This window comes from Lynx canadensis, chromosome E3 (assembly GCF_007474595.2).
Source record: "Lynx canadensis isolate LIC74 chromosome E3, mLynCan4.pri.v2, whole genome shotgun sequence".
Classification (NCBI taxonomy): Eukaryota; Metazoa; Chordata; class Mammalia; order Carnivora; family Felidae; genus Lynx; species Lynx canadensis.
The window spans coordinates 17690538-17710392 of record NC_044318.1 but is presented as its reverse complement, the minus strand read 5'-3'; the positions used below and the strand labels follow the sequence as shown (position 1 = coordinate 17710392).

The 19855-nt window shown below is 49.7% G+C and overlaps 1 protein-coding gene across 2 annotated transcripts in view; it reads right to left on the bottom strand.

Moving 5' to 3' along the window:
- Window positions 1-6: 6 nt before the first annotated feature.
- The window catches only part of EEF2K (eukaryotic elongation factor 2 kinase), a 54663-nt gene continuing 34814 nt past the window's right edge, over window positions 7-19855 (bottom strand). For both annotated transcript variants that reach the window (XM_030301034.1, XM_030301035.2), the window contains exons 4-16: window positions 19398-19458; window positions 17994-18031; window positions 17438-17609; window positions 13615-13764; window positions 12928-13060; window positions 12548-12675; window positions 11631-11832; window positions 10149-10216; window positions 8001-8078; window positions 7106-7168; window positions 5624-5758; window positions 5282-5470; window positions 7-1132 (exon numbers count right to left, since the gene is read on the bottom strand). In XM_030301034.1, coding sequence (XP_030156894.1) covers window positions 833-1132; window positions 5282-5470; window positions 5624-5758; window positions 7106-7168; window positions 8001-8078; window positions 10149-10216; window positions 11631-11832; window positions 12548-12675; window positions 12928-13060; window positions 13615-13764; window positions 17438-17609; window positions 17994-18031; window positions 19398-19458 — 1717 coding nt within the window. In that variant the 3' untranslated portion in view covers window positions 7-832. The remainder of the gene's footprint in view (window positions 1133-5281; window positions 5471-5623; window positions 5759-7105; window positions 7169-8000; window positions 8079-10148; window positions 10217-11630; window positions 11833-12547; window positions 12676-12927; window positions 13061-13614; window positions 13765-17437; window positions 17610-17993; window positions 18032-19397; window positions 19459-19855) is intronic.

The following is a 19855-nucleotide window of genomic DNA, read 5'->3' as shown; positions in this document are numbered from 1 at the left end:
ATACGAAGGTACAGTCGAAAAAGAAGGGGACGTGATTGTCACACTAGGTATCTGATAAAATTGTGGACGCATGATATGTAGTAGAGGTGAGATGTCACAAATGGAGACATTTTAGACACTGAGAGCTTGATACGATGCAGCCACAGTCCTGACCTTCCTTAAAGGAAGCCAGAAAAGATGAGACCTCGACCCAAAGAGGAAGAAACTTCCAGGCTGCTCCAACCCTGCAGGTTTAGATAATCATAGTGCCCACCCTGCTCCCATCCAGAAAGCCACGGGCCCCTGAGGACAGCAGGAACAGCTGAGATCCAGTGGGAGCCAGAGGCTGAGCAAGGGGTCACATTACGAGTTGAACTCCTTCAAAGGATCTCCACCGTTGGGACTTCTGGGACTTCCCACTGGCTAAGCCAAGGAGAGGAGATGAAGCGGGGCCACACCTCCTGCCCTCCACTGCAGAAACCAGTCTTGGCACCGCAGCCGGAGGGACAGCTGGGAAAGTGCTGGCACCTGCAGCGGGGGAGCCTTCAGGAGACTCAGAGCCACTCTGGAAACTCATACCAGGCCTGAATCTCCATGGGATCTTGCTTCCTTTCCTGCTCTCCCTCTCAGAAGTGAAAAATAACATCACAAAAATAAAAGTAGAAAGAGGAAACTAAAGTCACCCATAATCCTAACATCTAGGGACAACCACTCTGGACCTAAAGCAAATCTCTTGGCAGAATGGCTGGGATGTCCCTGCTTTATCTGCCAGGCTCGGGGAGGATTACAGGCATCATGTCAATGAACCCTCACATAACCACCCTGGAATGCAGGTTATATAATTATCCCCATTTCACACAATGAAGACACTGAGATCACTTGTCCACAAGTGAAATAACTTGTCCACAGTAGGGGACTGGGCCCGGGGGAACTGAGCCTGGAACCTGGGTCTGTGCTGATACTGAGGGGGAAGTCCCCGCCTGTGGCCCAGGTTCCCACCAGCTCCACTTGAGCGACAGCCACGGTACCTGTCTGGGCTGAGGTTCTGGCCAGTGTCAAAAGCCCGAGCCACCAGGATCATGGACTGTCTGTCGCCAGCTTCAGCTGCCTTCAGTAAGTAATCGAATCCTTTAGTTCTATTCTCTTCTGTTTCCTGTCAATACAGACCAAAGAGGGGGAGAGAAACGGAAATGAGGCAGGGAGGAATGGAAGCTTAGCCAACTCTTGCTCACTGCTCTGATTCCTCCAGACAGCCACATCATCTCTTGCCTCCAATAGGGCTCCTTGCTTCCATTATTTAAAAAGTTTTTATTCTGGGGCGCCTGGGTAGCTAAGTCAGTTAAGCATCCCGACTCCTGATTTCGGCTCAGGTCATGGTTTGTGGGTTCAAGCCTCGCATCAGGCTTTGCACTGACAGTGCATGGTGTCTGCTTGGGATTTTGTCTCTCCCTCTCTCTCTGCCCCTCCCCTGCTCACTCTCCCTCTCTCTCTCTCTCAAAAGTAATAAATAAACATTTTTTAAAAGTTTTTATTTTTAAAAAGTTTTTTTAAACTTTTCTTTTTATTTAAAAAGTTCTTAACATCTTTATTGAGGTATACTTCACATACCATACAATTCATCCATGTAAAGCACTCAATTCAGTGGGTTTTAGTACATTCACAGAACGTGCAACCATCCCCATTATCAATTTCAGAATATTTTCATCAGCCCAAAAAGAAACCAAAATACCATACCCTTTCACTGTCACTTCCCAGTTGCCCCATCCCACCCAGCCCTAAGTAACCACGAGCTTACCCTCTGTCTCTAGAGATTTCTCTATTCTGGACACTTTATATAAATGCAATCATATAGTACGTGGTCTACTATGACTCGCTTAACTTCACATAAAGGTTTTAATAGATTGGTGCTTTGTTCTTTTTATGGCAAATAATATTCCATCGTATGGACAGATCACATTTTATTCATCAGTTGGTGGATGTTTGGGTTGCTTCCACCTTTTGGCTGAATAATGAATAATGCTGCTATGAACATCTGTTACAAGTTTTCACGTGGATGTGTGTTTTTATTCTTTTGGGTAGATAGCTAGGAGCGGAATTGCGAGTCACATGTAACTCCTACTTAGCCTTTGGAGGGGCTACAGTGGCTGCACCATTTCACATTCCCACCGACAGTGCACCACCTGCTTCCATTCTGCTCCCCCAACATCCATCCCATAGCAGCAGCCGGAGGGATGCTTTTAAAGACCAGGTCAGGTCACATTACTTTATCAAAGCTGCCCATGGCTTCTTATCCCCACTCAGAGACAAATCCAAAACCCTCACATCAGCCCATGAGGCCCTTCTCAACCACCAGGCTTCAAGAAGTATGGGAGGGGAGGGCACCTCGGGGGCTCAGTTGTTCAAGCATCTGCCTCTTGATCTTGGCTCAGGTCATGATCTCAGGGTTCTTGTGATCAAGCCCCACCGCGGGCTCTGCACTGACAAATCCCTGTTTGGGATTCTTTCTTTCTCTCTCTGCCCCTCCCCTGCTCACGCTCTCTCTCTTTCAAAATAAATAAAAAACAAAAAAAAAGTGTGGCAGGGACCACCAGCTGCCTCCATATCCATTGTCCTCCACCATATTTTGGGCGCCACGTGGCTGACTAGCTACAGGCTACATTTCTCAGCCTCCCCTGGAGCCAGAACTCTGTCCTAATACAAGAAGCCCCTCCGGTCACTCTCAATCACCTTGTCTGGTATTTTCTCCTCAGCACAATAGAACAATGCCTGGCATGGGAGGTGCTCAATAAAGGCTAGTTATTTTTAATTCTGTTGGAAAGATTTTTGTTAATTATGATCTGTACTATATCCTTCTCCATTTGAAAAGTTTGCTCCATGAGAGCAGGAACCTAGGACGGTGCCCAGAGTGTTGGAGACTCTCAAAAAGCATGTGCTAAATTCATGCATGTGTTAGTAAGAAAACAAACAAAAGTCCCAAAGGAGGGGGCAGTGGAGAAAGTGGGTGATGGGGTTTCTAGGGCACATAGCGGCTTCTCAGGGTACACACCCATCATTTCTTTTGCTAAGCCATAAGGCTGCTGGGACACAGCTTACTTCCTCCCTGCCTGCCCTGTCCTAACCGTCCACCCACACTCCTGCTAGGGAAAGCTGCCAGAGTCTATCCTCCAGAGAAAGGCCTTTGAGAGGCTTACAGGTGAGAGAGGAATCTGAAATGGCTTGTAAATCCCTTTACAAAGCTGCCAGAGTGTGGTTTGTGTAAACAGCCTGAGGTCACAAGAAGATCTCCCCCCAGTCCTGGTCCCTCACCACTCATGCAGGGCTCTGGGCTTACTTTATTCAGGCCTCAAATCCTTCTGAGTGTCCTCTCTGGACACAGAGTGCCAGGCTCTGTGGCAGATGCTGGGGGAACAGGCCAAAGGCAGCAGTATGCTGGAGCCGGCTCTCTGGGCTCAGGAGAACTGACCATGAAATTATCGGGAATTTTGCAAGCCAACTGTAAAACACAGTCATTATTAAAAATTACATAAACTTACAATTAAATGAATTATATTAAAAACAAAGGCAACAAATACTCAAAACTCATGACTTTTTTTTTTTTTTTAAACTCATGACTTTCTATTTATTTTAACTATGATGTACTGTTGTCCATATTCTTCAGATTATTTATGTCTATTTCTGGGTTTCTCAACCTTGCACTACTGACATTTTGGACCAAATAATTCTCTGCTGTGGGGGCTGTCCTTGTATGGTAGGATGTTGAACAGCATCCCTGGCCTCTATGCACTAGATGCCAGTTGCAACCCCAATATTTTGACTACCAAAAGTGTCTCCAGGCATTGTCAAGGGTCCCCTGGAGAAGGAACAGCAGAATGACTGGTTGAGAACCACTGGTCTCTTGAATCTGTACGACAGAAATACCGTACATTTCTTTGTATTGGGGCCTTGAAAATGGCACCGTAGTCACACTTACATCACAGAAAGTGGAAAATAGTACAGATCAGAGGGCTTTTTAAAAAAAAAAATTGTTTTAATGTTTATTTAGTTCTTGAGAGACAGAGACAGAGCATGAGAGAGAGAGGGAGACACAGAATCTGAAGCAGGCTCCAGGCTCCAAGCTGTCAGCACAGAGCCCGATGTGGGGCTTGAACTCACCAACTATGAGATCATGACCTGAGCAAAAGTTGGATGCTCAACCGACTGAGCCACCCAGGCACCCCTCTTTTTTGTTTTTTTTAAGTAGGCTCTACGTTCAACATGGGGCTTTGAATGCCCAATACAGGGCTTGAACTCATGACCCTGAAATCAAGAGTCTCATGCTTTTCTGACTGAGCCAGGCAGGTACCCACCTACAGATCAGACTTTGATTGTTCTTTTCGATGGTCTTGATGGAAAGCAAGGGATGGAGAAAACATTAATAATGCAGATTAAATTTACAAGTGTGTCACATCTGTAAACATGACATTGTCACTAGCACGGGAAATTGAAGAAACATTTTTCAGTATTTTTTTTTAAGTTTATTTTGAGAGAGAGTGCACAGGAGAGGGGTAGAGAGAGGGAGGGAGGGAGGGAGGGAGGGAGAGAGAGAGAGAGAGAGAGAGAGAGAAAATCCCAAGCAGACTCCACGCTGTCAGTGCAGAGCCCCATGTGGGGCTTGAATCCATGAACCATGAGATCATGACCTGAGCTGACACCAAGAGTTGGATGCTTAACCAACTAACTAAACCACCCAGGTGCCCCTGTGTTTCAGTAGTTTAAAACCATTATCTGATTCAGCAAAGAAGTTGCTCACATCAGTGGCAAATGAATGAAGTTCCAGTTCTGACCATCCTGTCACCTCTGCCCCCTCTGTCTGGACAGCTCACCTCCCACACTCTGCCTGGCTCACTCCCACTCAGCTTTTAGGCCTAACTCAGAGGTCACCTCATTCATCCGTCCCACAAATGTACACTGAATATGTACTGGGCATCGGGCTCTGTTCTCACCACCAAGGATACAGATGGAACCCGCCATCAAGGGGTTTCGCCGACCCCGTGAAACCCACTCAGGGCCCTTCCCATCTGCTTCCACCACTACTTTCTGTTTCTCCCATCATGCCATGTCATAATTGCCTAGAATCACGACTGTCACCTTGCACTCGTTCCCCAGTGGCACATCCCAGTCCTACCAGTTTCAGCTAACCTGCAAGTGCCTGGCCCCACACTGGGGCTCAGAAGTTTCCAGGGCATGCACAAACCTGCAGGATGGAGAGGACGATGACTGAGCACCCCCTCCCACCCATGACTGGGTCCCTGCCGCCCCTCACCTTCAGAGAGACGTCGGCCAGGATGTGGTGGGGCAGCTGTGAGCACATGAGTCCCAGGGCCACGATGGCCTCCAGCTCGCCCAGGTCGGCCGCGTGCTCCAGATGGAAGACGGCCGACTCGCGGTCCCAGTCCTCGTCCTTCTCGCAGAAGCGCCCGCCCTCGTGGTAGCGCACCATGGCCAGATGGACCTACCACACAGACTTGGCAGTTGGCCCAGCTGCCTGGGCAGAAGCACCCAGGGCCGCCCAGCCAGCCTGCGGGAGGAAGCGATTAGCGGAGCAGAGGCGTGAGCTGGGCTCTGGGTCAGCGGAAAAAGGGCTCTGAAGCGGGCATCACCGTACCTTCCCCAGAATGGACTTCCCGATTTTTTTTTCAAGGTCCAGAGCGTTAAGCCTTTGCACTTCCAGGGCCACGGCGGAAGGTCTGGGCAGGTGGAGGCGGGAGGGGTTGAGGAGATTCCACTTGTCCACGCACACCTGAAAGAAGGAACCAGGCATGGAAGTTTGCAGGCCAGGGAATGAGGGGCTGGGGACGCAGGCCCCACCACCAGCCGTCAGTTGCTCCTACCGCGTGAGCCTGGCTGGCAAGATGCAGGGGGCAAACCCTTAAGGTATCAAATTTTCTTGGACAAACACGGCTCCATTTCTAATCCCTCAAATCCTGCCAATTTACGGGCGCTGAGGGAATATTATAGCACGAGGACACAAAGGCCAGTGGAATGGACTGCAACAGTTCAAAGTGTTTCCCACTCGTTTATCAAGCAGGATTTGGTTGGGGAGGTTGGACCATAAGCTGCCTCCTTGGCCAGTGACCCACATGATGGGCCAGAAAAGTCTGACTCGAGACCCTGCAGCAAATCCACTTCGCTTTCCTCTGTGCATCCACAGGAAGCTTCGGGGAATAGGTTTGGAAAACACATCATGTTCCAGCTACAGACACCCTCTTCCAAAGGTCCCTGCAGGACCGAGCCAGGCAGCTACGTGCATATATGTGCGCTAAGCATCCTGCAATGCACAGGGCACCCCCCACGACAAAGAAGGGCCCAGCCCAGAATGTCAGAATGTCAATGGCACCACGGTTAAACAACCCTGCTCTACACTGTGTTGAGACCTTGCACCATCGGTAAACACCACGTGGTAAATGCTCTGTGTTCTGGACGGAGCAAGAGTCAAGCCTGCTGAGGCAACTGGGAAAGGCTCCCGCAGGAGGTGCCACAGGGGGCCAGTCTGGGGGAGCAGATGGGCTTTGAGGAGATGTGACCACAGTAGGAGGAAGGACCTGGCAAGTGGGAGACTCACAAAGACTAGAGGGTGAGAGGTTCACGTGTGTTTCTGGTTCAGCTAGAGAAGGGTTCCCGAGGATTGGTCTTCCCACATCTGCCTGATGATAATGAGCTTCTAAGATGCTTGTTAGAAACACTTGCCGGGTGACCTGGGGAAAGCTGCTTAAGAGCCCCGTTTTCTCGTATGTAAAATGGGGATGAATAACATTAGCCTGTCTCACTGGGTGGTTGATAAGTAAATGAATGAATTCTCTGAGGCACTTATACACAGGCATTACTTTACCATGTGAGCTGTGGCCCTTATAGCCCCCCTCCAGGATGGGCTATCCTACTTGTGTCTACGCCTCTCCGCAGATCCCCCAGTGTCCCGCCCAGTCCAGGGGCTCAAAAGTATTTGCCAAGGGGACTGGCTCCTTTGCACAATCTTCCTTTAGCTGATGTGTGGGGCGCCTGGGCAGGCAGCAGTGACACCAGGGAGGAGAAACAGGGGCTGGAAAAGGCAAGCACGTGGTCACGACAAGGCTGCCTCAGGGAGCATTACCCGTCCGGAGCTGCCCAGGCTGTCTTCGTCAGACTCGTACCTCCGGTTACCGTTTGAGTGGCCCTGAGGGAGGTGAAGGGTAGAGTGAGCCAAAGAGCAGTTCCCAAGAACTCGTCCTGCCCTCCTCCCCAGGGGACCCTCTTCCAGGGGACTCTCCTCCTAGGGGACAGGCTCAGCCCCCTCCAGGAGACCCTGCTCCCAAGGGACAGGCCTGGCCTCTAGGAGGGGCAGCTGGAACTCATGTGCCAAGAAGAGAGAATGCTGGGTAACAGGCAGGACCAATGTGCTGGTGTGCCCACAGCCTTCCTCTCACCCTCCCTGTGTGCACAGATGGAAATGACTCAAAGGCACAGGATCGTGGCAGGTAAGTACCAAGAAAACCTCCTTCCCCTTACCAAAGCTCCCATAATAGGTCTTTACTCGCAGTAACAAAGCTGAGACCAAAGGGCTCTCAGCAAGACTGGTTTGAATGCTCAGATTCAACTCTGGCACACGGGAAAACCTCTAAGTGGCAGACACTGCCTGAGCCACCCGCACCAGTGTCCTCCAGCGCACTCCCCAGGATGGCCAGAACACCACGCATTGAACGGCGTCCTTCCGCCCACACCATTCCAGCCTATTACCCAGCACCCTAGATTCCAGTTTCCTCATAAGAGTTGTCTGCCATTTTCAGTCTTATGTAATCGCCCATACTTGTCCCTTTACTAAACTTTCTGGTCCCCATAACCCTGTTTTATCTTCTGCCCTGCCTTTATTTTTATCTGAAATGATCTTGGGTATCAATTTACCTATTATGTTCTCACAACGCACTCACATTCCTCCCCACCCTTCCGTCCCCCTGGACAATGAGGCAACAGAACACTCTGGTCTCATTTCCCTGGGGGGAATTCCTTACATGTTCTCGGGGCTCTGGGTCATCCAGCTCACCCCGCTTCTCACTGGGGTATCCGCTGTCCCCACTGTTCTCAGAGTCCTGCGGAGAGAAGATGGCCCTAGGGTCTCAGTGGTCCTCTGAGTGGTGGTTACTTCTGGACACTCAGCCATTTGCTATCTCTCCTTTGTCCTATCACTTCAAGTAACATCCCCTTCCCTCTGTATTGCTGATTGGGTGACAAGGAAACAGTACAAAGTAGTGGCGCAGACCTTGGGCTCTGAAGCCAGACTGCCTGGGCTCAAGTCTGAACTTTGTGACTTGCCAGCTGGGACCCTGGACAGCGATTTCCTTATCCATGAGGATTCATGATAGGGCCTACAATGAAGGGCTATGAGCAAGAAGTGAGGTGTTACTCACGGAGAGTATGGACCACAGGAAGACCAATCTATTATTAAGAGGGGCTCGGGGCGCCTGGGTGGCTCAGTTGGTTGAGTGTCCGACCTTGGCTCAGGTCATGATCTCATGGTCTGTGAGTTCGAGCCCCACATCGGGCTCTGTGCTGATAGCTTGGAGCCTGGAGCCTGCTTCAGATTCTGTCTCTCTTTCTCTGACCCTCCCCCGATCATGCTCTGTCTCTGTCTCAAAAATAAATAAACATTAAAAAAATTTTTTTTTAAAAAAAGAGGGGCTCACAGGCAGAAAAACAAAGGCTGGTTTATGACGTATGACCCATGGACACAAATGTAGCACTGAGTGCAGTATTTACTACAATGGAGCCCTCTGCCAAAACTGGGGCACATTTTTTATTCTTCTGGACAATTCGGAATCTCTAACTTCAGTCATTTGTCTACCAGTGTTCAGTTCTGGCCATCTCTGCATGTCACCTGCATCACTATTCGGCTCACACTTTTGTTTCTTTCTTTGTTCTACTAATTAGTATTTCAAACATACCTCTAAGAACAGAGAATACTAAAATGAACTCCTATGCACCTCTCACCTGGCTTTGTCCACTCTTAACATCAGGTCTTAGTTATTTCAGATCTTTTAATTTTTTTTAATTTAAAAATTTAATTTTAGAAAGAGAGAGAGTTGGGGAGAGGGGCAGATGGGGAGAGAAAGAGAACCTTAAGCAGGCTTCACACTCAGTGCAGAGCGCCACACGGGGCTTTGATCCCACAACCCCGGGATCATGACCTGAGCCAAAATCAAGAGTCAGACCCTCAATGGACTGAGCCACCCAGGTGTGCCTGGATCTTTTATTTTATTTTTTTTTAAGTTTCTTTTTTTTTTTTTTAATTTATTTTTGAGAGACAGAGAGTGAGCAGGGGAGGGGCACAGAGAGAGGGAGACACAGAATCCGAAGCAGGGTCCAGGCTCTGAGCGGTCAGCACAGAGCCCGACGCGGGGCTCGAACTCACGGACAGTGAGATCATGACCTGAGCCGAAGTTGGATGCTTAACCGACAGAGCCACCCAGGCGCCCTGAAATTCTAAAATGTATTCTAATTCCAGAATGAAATCTATTATAAATGGAATCAAAAATAATATCTACCTCACGGGTTGTTGAGGCATAGAGTGTCTATCAAACTCTTGAAACAGTCTTACGCTTATTTTTTTCCTTCCACGCAAAAACTCTGAAAAGCAGTCAAGAGTGAACTTTAACCTTTGGAGCAATCCCAGGGTGCGAGTTAAAGTGTACCTGAGGTCTGGGCACAGGTGACACCTCTCAAAGTCTGTTTTTAAAATTCCTGTGAGTTTTTACTTTGACACTGTAATATGTCTGCCTGAATGCAAATGCAGTGCCTTCAGCTTCTGCAGAGTCACCCAGAAGCTGTTGGAAACCTGTCCTGTTTATCCAACCTGAGGGCATCACGCTGGATTGTGCTATAAGTCACTCGTCTGAAACCCAGGACAGCTCCCTCCCCGCAGGACAGCTGTCCACACGCATGTGGCCAAACCACACCAGGGCTGAGCTTGCTCAGCATTTATCAGAAGGTTGCATTGTTGCTAATTTGGATTCCCTCTTCTGCTACCATCTCCAGGAACTGCAATGGATCCAGCTCTTCTCAGAGGGCACCACTGCCCTGGGCAGGAGGCTGAGAGTCATCCGCACTTCCCTGTGGCCCCTGGCAGTGCCCAGAGCAGACCGGGAGATCCCTCTCCAACTTACCCGGTGATTGTCCAGATGGTCATGGTCTCGGGGTACCATGTTGTCAAGGTCACTGAACACAGGCCAATCTGGGCAGGAGAAATCAGAGATAACGCACTGGCTCTACCATTAAAACTGTCTGAAAGACTGACTACAATCTAGGGCTGAACGCACCTGTCACCAGGCCTTTTCAAAAATTTTTTTGAAAATGGTGCAAAAATGGGGGAAGAAAGCTGTCAGTACCTGGAGGGCTACAGTTCTTCCTCAAGAACTTATTCAGTCTGCCACTTGCTGGCTGTGGGGTCCTAAGCACGTAGCTTCACCCCTGTGCCTCCTCAAGGCTGTAATGCAAATAACTTGTGCAACGGGCTTAGAGGCACACGTGCCTGGGCCACAGTTGGCCTTCAGTGAGGTGCAGGTGTGAAAGAAGAACGGCCATTTGTATATCTGGGGCTCAATGAGTTGGAGCAAGTTGGAGAAGCCTCAGATGGCTTAACAACCAACCACCTCCTTCCTGGTGGTTCCCAGTCTCTGTCTCCTCCCCTGAGCTTCCACAGCCAAATCCAGCTTGTTTCCATTTTTATATGGTTTTTAAGAATGGTTTTTCCATTTAAAATGGTTGGAAAAATTAAAAGAATAGTAATTTCAGATATGTGAAAATTACATGAAATAGAAAATTTAATGTCTTTCTTGGAACACAGTTACACCTACTCATTTACATACTGTCGATGGCCACATTCATGGTGCTAATGCAGAAGCCATAGGTCCCCAAAGTCTAAAATATTTACTCTCTGGCCTTCTAAGGAGAGCCTGTCAACTCCTGCTTCAAACTATACCCAAGGTCTTCTAGTGGAAATGTCTAAAAGGCTTGACATTTGACACTAAAATCTTCCTCTTCTGTTCCTCTACAGCGTCCCCCAGCTGAATAAATGGCCACCCCACCCTTAGAGTTTTTCAGATCAAAACCCTGGAGTCAGCCGTGCCTCCCCTCCACTTTATCAGCAAACTCTATCACTTTAACTTTGAGGATAATGATTCCGTTTTCCTCCTCTGATCTATTCATAGGTCGTTCAGATTTCCTAATATTGAACAACTCTCAGATGCTTGCAAAAACACTATCTGATTATGACGGACTATTCTTTCAAAGACACTACCAGTTTTTGTTAATACCTTATTTAGAATTTCTGTATTGCATATTTATAAGTGGGGTTGGAATGCAGTTTTCTTTTTTTGCTGTTTTGTGAAATTTTGGTGTAAAGGTTTTGCTAGTTTCATGAAACACGCTGAAAAAAATGTTATCTAAAACAGGGTCTGTTTTTGAAGCATTTGGAAGACTTGGTCTTGAAAACTTATTAAACAAACTCACTCATACAACCATCTGGGCCATGAATCTTTTTGATTAGCATATCATTTCCTAACATAAGCGAAAGCCAGTTTAGTTGTGTTCTTTCTGGTGCCTGTCCCCTCCAATCACAACTACCAGGGACCAAAAACATCACTCACGGAGGTGGTCCAGTTTCTGGCTGTGTGGTGTGGCCGAAGACGGGGAAGAAGGGAGAGAGTCAAAGGTCACGTCACTCATGTTCTCATCTCCAGAGTTTTCTGAAAGGCGAAGGAGCAGGGGGGGGCGACTCCCAGAGAGGGTCCTTACTCGGGGGCTCCCACACTTCTCCTCTGTCCCCCTCAAGATGGTCTTGGCTGATTGCTGGAGAATTAATGGACACCCATGTCACAAAGGAACCCTCTGGGGAGAGAAGGGCTCTTCCGGGAGCGTGCTGTTTACCCAAACCCTGAGGCCCTTTCAGTCAACGGCCCCCACACATGCCTGTTTAGGGACTGGCAGGAAATCTAAAAATAACCAGTGGGGGATTAACCCAAAGGCTTCTAAGAAGGGGCATCTGGTACAGGAGCTCAAAGCCAGCCAGCAATCTCAAAGTGTTAACCACACCCTACAGCCCTGAGCTGGGGCATACCTGCGGCCACACATCCAGAATCCCAAGCTGGTCTGTCCTGACAATCTCTTACATCTGGTCACGGTAAAAGCGGGGGGCCTATCCTGGACACAGCAAGGTGCCCGAAGAGCCAGGTCCAGGTCTAGTCCAGCCATTTATCAACATGCCACACAAATACATGTACCACACACCTCCCTCACTATCTCTACACACTTGGGCTCTTCACTCTGGTCAAAATAGGTCCAATCAAGCAGACCCTAGGTACTGGGTTAGTCGGGACACTCAGAAGGGCTTTGTGCACTGATCCTGGGAGGAATGAGGGCCACGGATGGGGCTGAGATCCTTCTGGCCCTGAAACTCTTCAAGTAAGCATTGCAGGACCTGGACTGCCATCACAGAGAAGCACGGCTCACTGCCTGGCAGAAGAAGGGCCCGGTCCCCCTGAGCAGGCTCTCATTGGGCACCTACCAGCAGCTTGGTGTTCTGATTCACAGTGTCCCTCTCTCTTGGTGAGAGGTCAAAGGCAGCGAGGCCCATGCTCTTGCAAATCCGGTTGCAGGCATGAGAGTAGAAGAAGAGCGCCATCCCCCGGACACCTGCGGGCAGAGCAGGGGAGTCTGGAGCAGCGCCTTGCTTTGTGACAGGGGCGGGGCAGTGCTGGGCACCAAAACCATGGCAAGGGCAGGCACTGAAGTGGCAGGGCTCAGGCTCCCAAGCTTCCACCCCCACCATCTTGGAAAGGCCCATCTACCACCTCAGCCAGTTTCCTCGTGTGCAGGGAGAGCTGAGAGATATGGGGGCACAGGGAGTGTGGTCTCCATGGAAACGGGCTGGCTTTCCCCACCTACCTAGGTTGCCATCTCCAAAGTCAGTGCCTTTCTCGGTGTGGATCTGCGGGTCGGTGTAGAGGTCGCCCACACCCTGGATGTCCACCACAATCAGCTGATGCCCGGAACGCTCAAATGTGAAGTGGCTGAAGGCCTGGGGGTCGGGTGCGGGGGAGACAGGAAGACTAAGGTGACCAACCACAAGAGACCAGGCTGTGGACTACGCATACACACGTCAGCCACCACTGCGGGGCTGCAACACCTCAGCTCTGCCCATGGTGGGGCCTTTCTCTGCAAGAAGAGGTTGCATATGGGGTGCCTGGGTGGCTCAGTCGGTTAAGCGTCCTACTTCGGCTCAGGTCATGATCTCACAGTTCATGGTTGAGCCCCACGTTAGGCTCTGTGCTGACAGCTCAGAACCTGGAGCCTGCTTCGGATTCTGTGTCTCCCTCCCTCTCTGCCCGCCCCCTGCTCATGGTCTTTCTCTCTCTCAAAAAATAAATAATAAACATTAAAAAAAAAAAAAAAAAAGAAGAAGAGGTTGCATAGAGGAAGAGATAAAGGAGGAGCCCTGTTTAATTCTGCAGGGACAGAAACTGGCTGGCATGTCTCGTTACAGAATCTACTTCGGGGCACTCCGGGAGGCTTGAGGGCCCCCTCGGGGTGAGACCTCATGCCCACAGGGACCCGCCCCTCCAGGGGCCTCACCTGTGGCGTCAGGCGCATGTTGTCATCACGGACAAAGCCCGAGTTGGAGTTGTACTTGATGTACTTGCCCTCGATATAGTGCTCCAGGTGGAAGAGAGGCTCGCCCGGTCTGTCCTTCAGCTCCACCACGCACATCTGCATGATGTCCACCTGGCGGGAGGGGAGCAGCTCAGGCAGGAGCCAGGTGGCAAGCGCCTCCGACACAGAATGCTTGGGAGGAGCCGCCTGCCTGGGCCCCAATCCTGGCTCCATCAGTCAGCAGCTCTCTGCAGGCCAAGTGTCCCCAGAATCCACTGTCCCCTTTTCTTTTGAGAATGAAAACCCCTGTGATGGCTTAACTGCGTCTCCCCCAAATTCATATGTTCAAGTCCTAACCCTCAAAGGTGATGCTATTCGGTGGGGCCCTTGGGAAGGGATCAGGTCATGAGTGAGAAGCCTTCATGAACGGGACTGGTGTCCCGATAAAAGTGACCACAGGGCTCCTTTGCTACTTCCACCATGTGAGGCCACAACAAGAAGGCACCGGCTATGAACCAGGAGAGGACTTCACCAGAATGTGACCAGGCTGGCATCTTGGTTTTGGACTTCCCAGCCTCCAAAATTGTAAGCAATAAATTTCTGTCATTTGTAAGTTGCCCAGTCCGGGGAAGCCTGGGCGGCTCAGTCAGTCAAGCAACCTCAGTCAGTTTCAGCTCAGGTCATGATCTCGAGGTTTGTGGGATCAAGCCCCATGTCCGCCTCCAAGCTGGCAGTGTGGAGCCTACTTAAGATTCTCTTTCTCCCTCTCTCTCTGCTCCTCCCCCCGCTCATGGTCTCTCAAAATAAATAAACTTAAAATAAAAAAGTTCTGTTAGAGCAGCACAAAGGGACTAAGACAGCCCCCAACTGAGTTCCAACACAATGCACAGCCGTCCAGGAGGAATGACATCACTTGGCTTCCCTTGCAGCTAGGTGTGGCCATGTGACCAAGCTCATCCAATGGGAATTGAGCATCAGTGATGATGTAACCCCAGCCTGCCCCTCCTCCTCTGGCCTTCCTGAGGCTATAGAGTGGACATCTCCCAGTGAGGCCGACCTGGCCATGTGCTCCAGGGCCACACTCTGGGGTAAGGCAGAAAAACAAGACAGAAGGAACCAGGCTTCTGGATGACTTAAAGAAGTGAGGCACCAGCCCACTCTGAGCCCCCCACCAAAATGGGACCATCAGATGAGAGAGAAAGAAACCATTTTGCCTTACTACACATTTGTGGGTCTGTATGCTAAGCAACTAAGCAGGTGTCTTACACTAATACTGTGAACATGGGCAAGTCAGTTCATCAACTCAGTTTTCTCACCTGTGGAATGGGATCTCATACGTTAGCGTGAGAATGAAATCTGCTGATACGTGAAAGAGTCTGTCAACGTTTGCTGATGTTATCATTACCAGTAGACATAACTCTAGAGCAATAAACACCAAACTATACCCAGTGGTTCTCTCCCTGCAATGGGGAATTATACACATTCCTTGCCGAATTTCTTTTAACAAGCACATGTCTAATATTGGGAAGGAAACGTTTAAGTCTTGTGAATTGTTTATAAAGTGAGGTTGGTAAGACCTGAGACACTGACTCCCCATGGCTCCCTGTCCCCCACAATGACACCCACTGTAGAAGGATCCAGGTCTGGGTTTCCCAAGGAAACAACCATCCAAGGAACCGTTTGGCTGAGTCGCTAGACAGGCAGACAACAGCTGCAGAGGCTGAAGAGGCCCTGAGCTGAGCGTTGCCCTAAACTTGGCCTCAGTTCTGAGAACCAGCCGAAAGGGAAGGAGCAGATGGTTCTCAGAGGTTCTCACCCCAAATGCTGGCTCCATCCCTACAAGGAAGTCTATGGCAAGGCCACCTGCTTGGCCAGTGGGCTCACTACAGGGATGTGGCCGGGAGGGAACAGCCTGTTCCTTCTCAAACAACTACATCCTTCTCCCTTATCATTTCAAACAACCACATTGTTTAGTGACCCCCTAGGGACTGTGATACAGAGTAAATAAGACAGGTAACATCCGTGTCCTTGGGGGAGAGAGGCAACCAAAATATTAACTACAGAAACAAGACTCTTTCAGATGGCGCCAACTGCTCCCAATAAAAGGAACCAAAACAAACAGAATGATGTGACAGAGGGAGACAGCAGAGGAAGGGCTACTTCATTCAGGATGTCCTGGGGCGGCCTCACTGAGCAGGTGACATATGAGCTGAGACTTGAACTAGGAGAAGGAGCTCATCATGCAAGGATGGAGGGGTGGGGGACACAATGATGCAGGCCGGGGGCACAGTCAGGGCAAAGGTCCTGAGGCAGGAACAAGCTTAGGAAGGAAGAGAAAGGAGGCCAGGATGGCATGCAGTGAGGTGGTCACAGCCCCGTGGGTGGGGACTGTGGTTTCTTGTGTCTACCCCAAGTGCGCTTAATCAAGGGCCCTGCAAACGGCAGGCACTCAATAAATTCTGCTGGATTCTTGGAAGTGCAGCTCTCCCAAAGCTCCCAGGAGATAGTGTCCTGTGTCTAGCAGGTGTTCAAACAACGGGAGAGCTAAGCTGCGAATTAGGCAGGGCAGAGGCACGGAGCGCTATTTCCTCAAATGCCCATAGGCAACAGGAAATTCTGCTAGGCCTGGGGTCAGTAAACACCCTGGGGGCTCCAGTGAAGGAGCCAAATGGGCAGGGGCTTGGAAAGCCTGGATTTGAGCCCTGGCTCCATTCCTGACCATTTGCACAGGTCACTTAACCTCTTTGAGCTTGGGGCTCCCCAGGGGCAGACATGCTATCCATTCTCCCCTCCTTCTACTTTTTCTTAGGAGCCACCAGTCTCAGTCTACATAGTCTAGGGGAAGGACCCACACTGCTGCCTCTATGGGTGAGCACATGGCTCATGCCTCCCCAGTCTGCATATTCCCTCCCCTGACTATTGTGATTGGCTCAGCAATAGGCACCTGACCTAATCAGAGCCAATGAAACCCAGTTCTGAGACTTAGTGGAACTTCTGCAAAAACAAGTGTTGTCATATCCCACCAAGGTTTCTGAGAAGACAGAAAGTGAGCCTGCAGCTGCTAGTGGCCGACACATCACTACAAACAGAAGCTGCCTGTGAGTGATGCCACACTGAAGAACACCAAGGCTAGAGATGGGGGAGATTCTCAATATCCTATTGGGTCCTGGATCCAGCCGCACCTGTGGCCAGCCCTATTTCTCAGTTACATAAAGCCAAAACTTCCTTTTTTGGATTAAACCCATTTGAGTGGGTTTCTAACACATGCAAACAAAAACCCTGACTAACAGATCCCATTTGTAAAGGGGATAAAAGCATTTTAATCTCAAATAGCCTCCACGCTCTGGTTTTAGGAATAAATGAGTCTGCATACAGTGTACTTGGCCCATCATGCTCAATAAATGATGATCATTATTAGCTACTGTTAAAACCATAAAGGGAGGGGCACCTGGATGGCTCAGTCGGTTGAGCCTCTGACTTCAGCTCAGGTCATGATCTCATAGTTCATGAGTTTAAGCCCCACGATGGGCTCTGCACTGACAGCTCAGAGCCTGCCTCGGATTTTGTGTCTCCCTCTCTCTCTCTCTCTGTCCCTCCCCTACTCATGCTCTGTCTCTCTCTCTCTCTCTCTCTCTCTCTCTCTCTCTCAAAAATAAATAAACATTAAAAAAATTTTTTAAAACAAAACAACACCACCACCAAAACCATGAAGGGAACCTGTGACTGGTACCACTGTTGCCCTGGTCTCCAGTCACTGTCTCCGGCTGCCTTGTGTGGGAAGGTGGCAGGTAGGGCTGTCACATACCTGCTTGGGGGGCTTGTGCCGATTATACTCCTCTCCCCAGAGCTTGGCCTCCATCTGTAGACGCACATCCTCGAAGTACACGTCCCTGTCCACAGACTCGATGTAGCGCTTTGCCACGTAGTTGGAGGCCCCCTTCCACTGCTGGGTGTGCAGGAAGTTGGAGAGCTTCTTCCTGGGAGGAAAGGCAGCAGAGGACCCACCTGGGCACCTGGGTTCACCAGGGACCCAGCCTGACTCACGGCACCCTTCAAAGAGCTGGGAAGGGGACCAAGGGACATTGTTAAAGGTCTCTTATCCCACATCTTTTGGCCTACAAACACCAGAGCAGAGGTTAGTGGGGTATTCCATGTCCTCCCCGAGACCATCCCCATAGCCAGGCCCATCATGTGGTCCAAGGGAGAGCAGAGAAGCTTGGCCTATAAAAAGCAGAGGCCACTGTCTCAGTTTCTCAACCAGAACAGTTGCATTGCCCCTGCTCTTAGGAGCCTGAGGGAATTCGGGCAGGGAGCCTGAGGGAATTCGGGCAGGGCCCCAAGAACCAGGCTGAGTCACTTACGTCCTGAAGCACTCCCTCATAGCTCCACGGCCAAAGGGCTGAAAGACACCACATAGAGGGTTATCAGTCCCCATGCCCCACCCAGAAGCAATCCTGAGTCAGGAAGAGATTTTCCCCTTGGACATCACCCACCAAATGAATGCCTGGACCTCATCTCAATCCTAAAATCCCTGGGCCCTCCCTCCTTCACCCCAGCACTAATGTCCGACTGAACTTTCAGCCTGGAGGCTTCGGGGGTGACAAGGCCTCCCTCCTCCTACCCTCACTGAGGGGAAGAACCCCCAGGGGGTGAAGACGTTATGCGGGAGACAATGCATGTTAAAGAATTTTTTGCAGCCCTGCTTTTCTGTTTTCTGTACCAGGAAAAGAGTGGAAACAACCTAAATATCCATTAACAGTGTAATGGATAAACCCATCAGGTCTACCCTACTTGATGGAATACTACAGGCGACGAGAATGAATATATTCTATTGTTCTCTTCTACTATTCTATGAAACATAGAGCTGGCCAAAACATGTATGAACATCACAGATGAAATGCTGAGCAGAAGAAGCCACACTCAAAAGAATACACCCTGCGTGGCTCCAATTATAGGAAATACACAAATATGTGAAACGAATCCAGGGAGATAGGTTCGGGATTGGTGCTCACTGTTGGGGTAAAGGAGTAGTGACTGGGGTGCAGGTGGGCTTCAGGGGGCTGCTCGTTATGTGCTGTGTTCACTTTGTGAAACTCATCAAGCCATACCCTTTCCTGAGTGTGTAATAGTCTAAAAACAGTTTTGCAAAACCATCCTCCCCCTGACAATGGAGGAAGTGCTCTATTTTCTAGTCTATTCCTTTTTTTTTACACACCCCCCCCGCCGCCAAAGGATGATTGCAAGCCACTTTTTACAGCTTAGGTTTAGGTGGTGGCCCGTAATTTCTGAAAACTGACATACACATCTACAGTCAACTGATTTTGACAAGAGTGCCAAGGATCGTCTTTTGATATATGATCAATATATAAAATGTCCAGAATAGGTTAATTCTACAGCGATGAGAGAAGATTAGTGGTTGCCCAGGGCTGGGGGAGCTGAAGAGATGGGGGGCTGGCTGCTGTTGGGTAAGCACAGGGTTTCTTTTAGAGATGGTGAAATGTTCTGGAATCGTGGTGATGGCTGGATAACTCTGTGACTATATTATATAAACCACTGAACCATACACTTTAAAGTGGGTATGCAGCATAGTGTGTGAATTCTATCTCAATAAAACTGTTATAAAAAATGAAATAAGTACACAACAATATAAAGAATGCCCCGAAGTAAAAACAATAGTGAGTGTAAAGGGGAGGGAACAGGGACAGAAGTCCGCTCACGAAGAATCCCCACTCAGCCCTGTCGTCACTGGGATGGGGACGGCTCACCTGAGATGCCATCTTGATCAGAACTTCATCTTGTAGCCACTCCCCAGTGACAGCATTGTACCTGCAGAGACAGCCACCCCAGGGCACAGCGTTTGTCACATGATCCTATTACTGGTCTTGGGATCAAGCCCACTTAACCCATAGGCCCAGCTGACCTCCTAGGTCGGGTCTGTGGACGCCCTCCCTTTGGCCTCCCTGTGGCCTCCTTCCCTTTTCTCTCCAATGTGTTGCTGGGCACTTTTTGTGCTGTGGGTGGGCTCGTTCCCCATCTGGCTCCCCTGCTGGACTGTAACTCCCCAAAGGCAGGTCCATGTCCGTTTTCTTTACTGCAGGGCCTGGTGCAGGTGGAGCCTTAATAAATGCATGTTGGATGAACTGACAGAAAAAATAAATATCCTTGTTTTAGCCCGTCTACACAACAAATGGCATGTTCCAGGACAGGAAGTGCCCTTGATCTT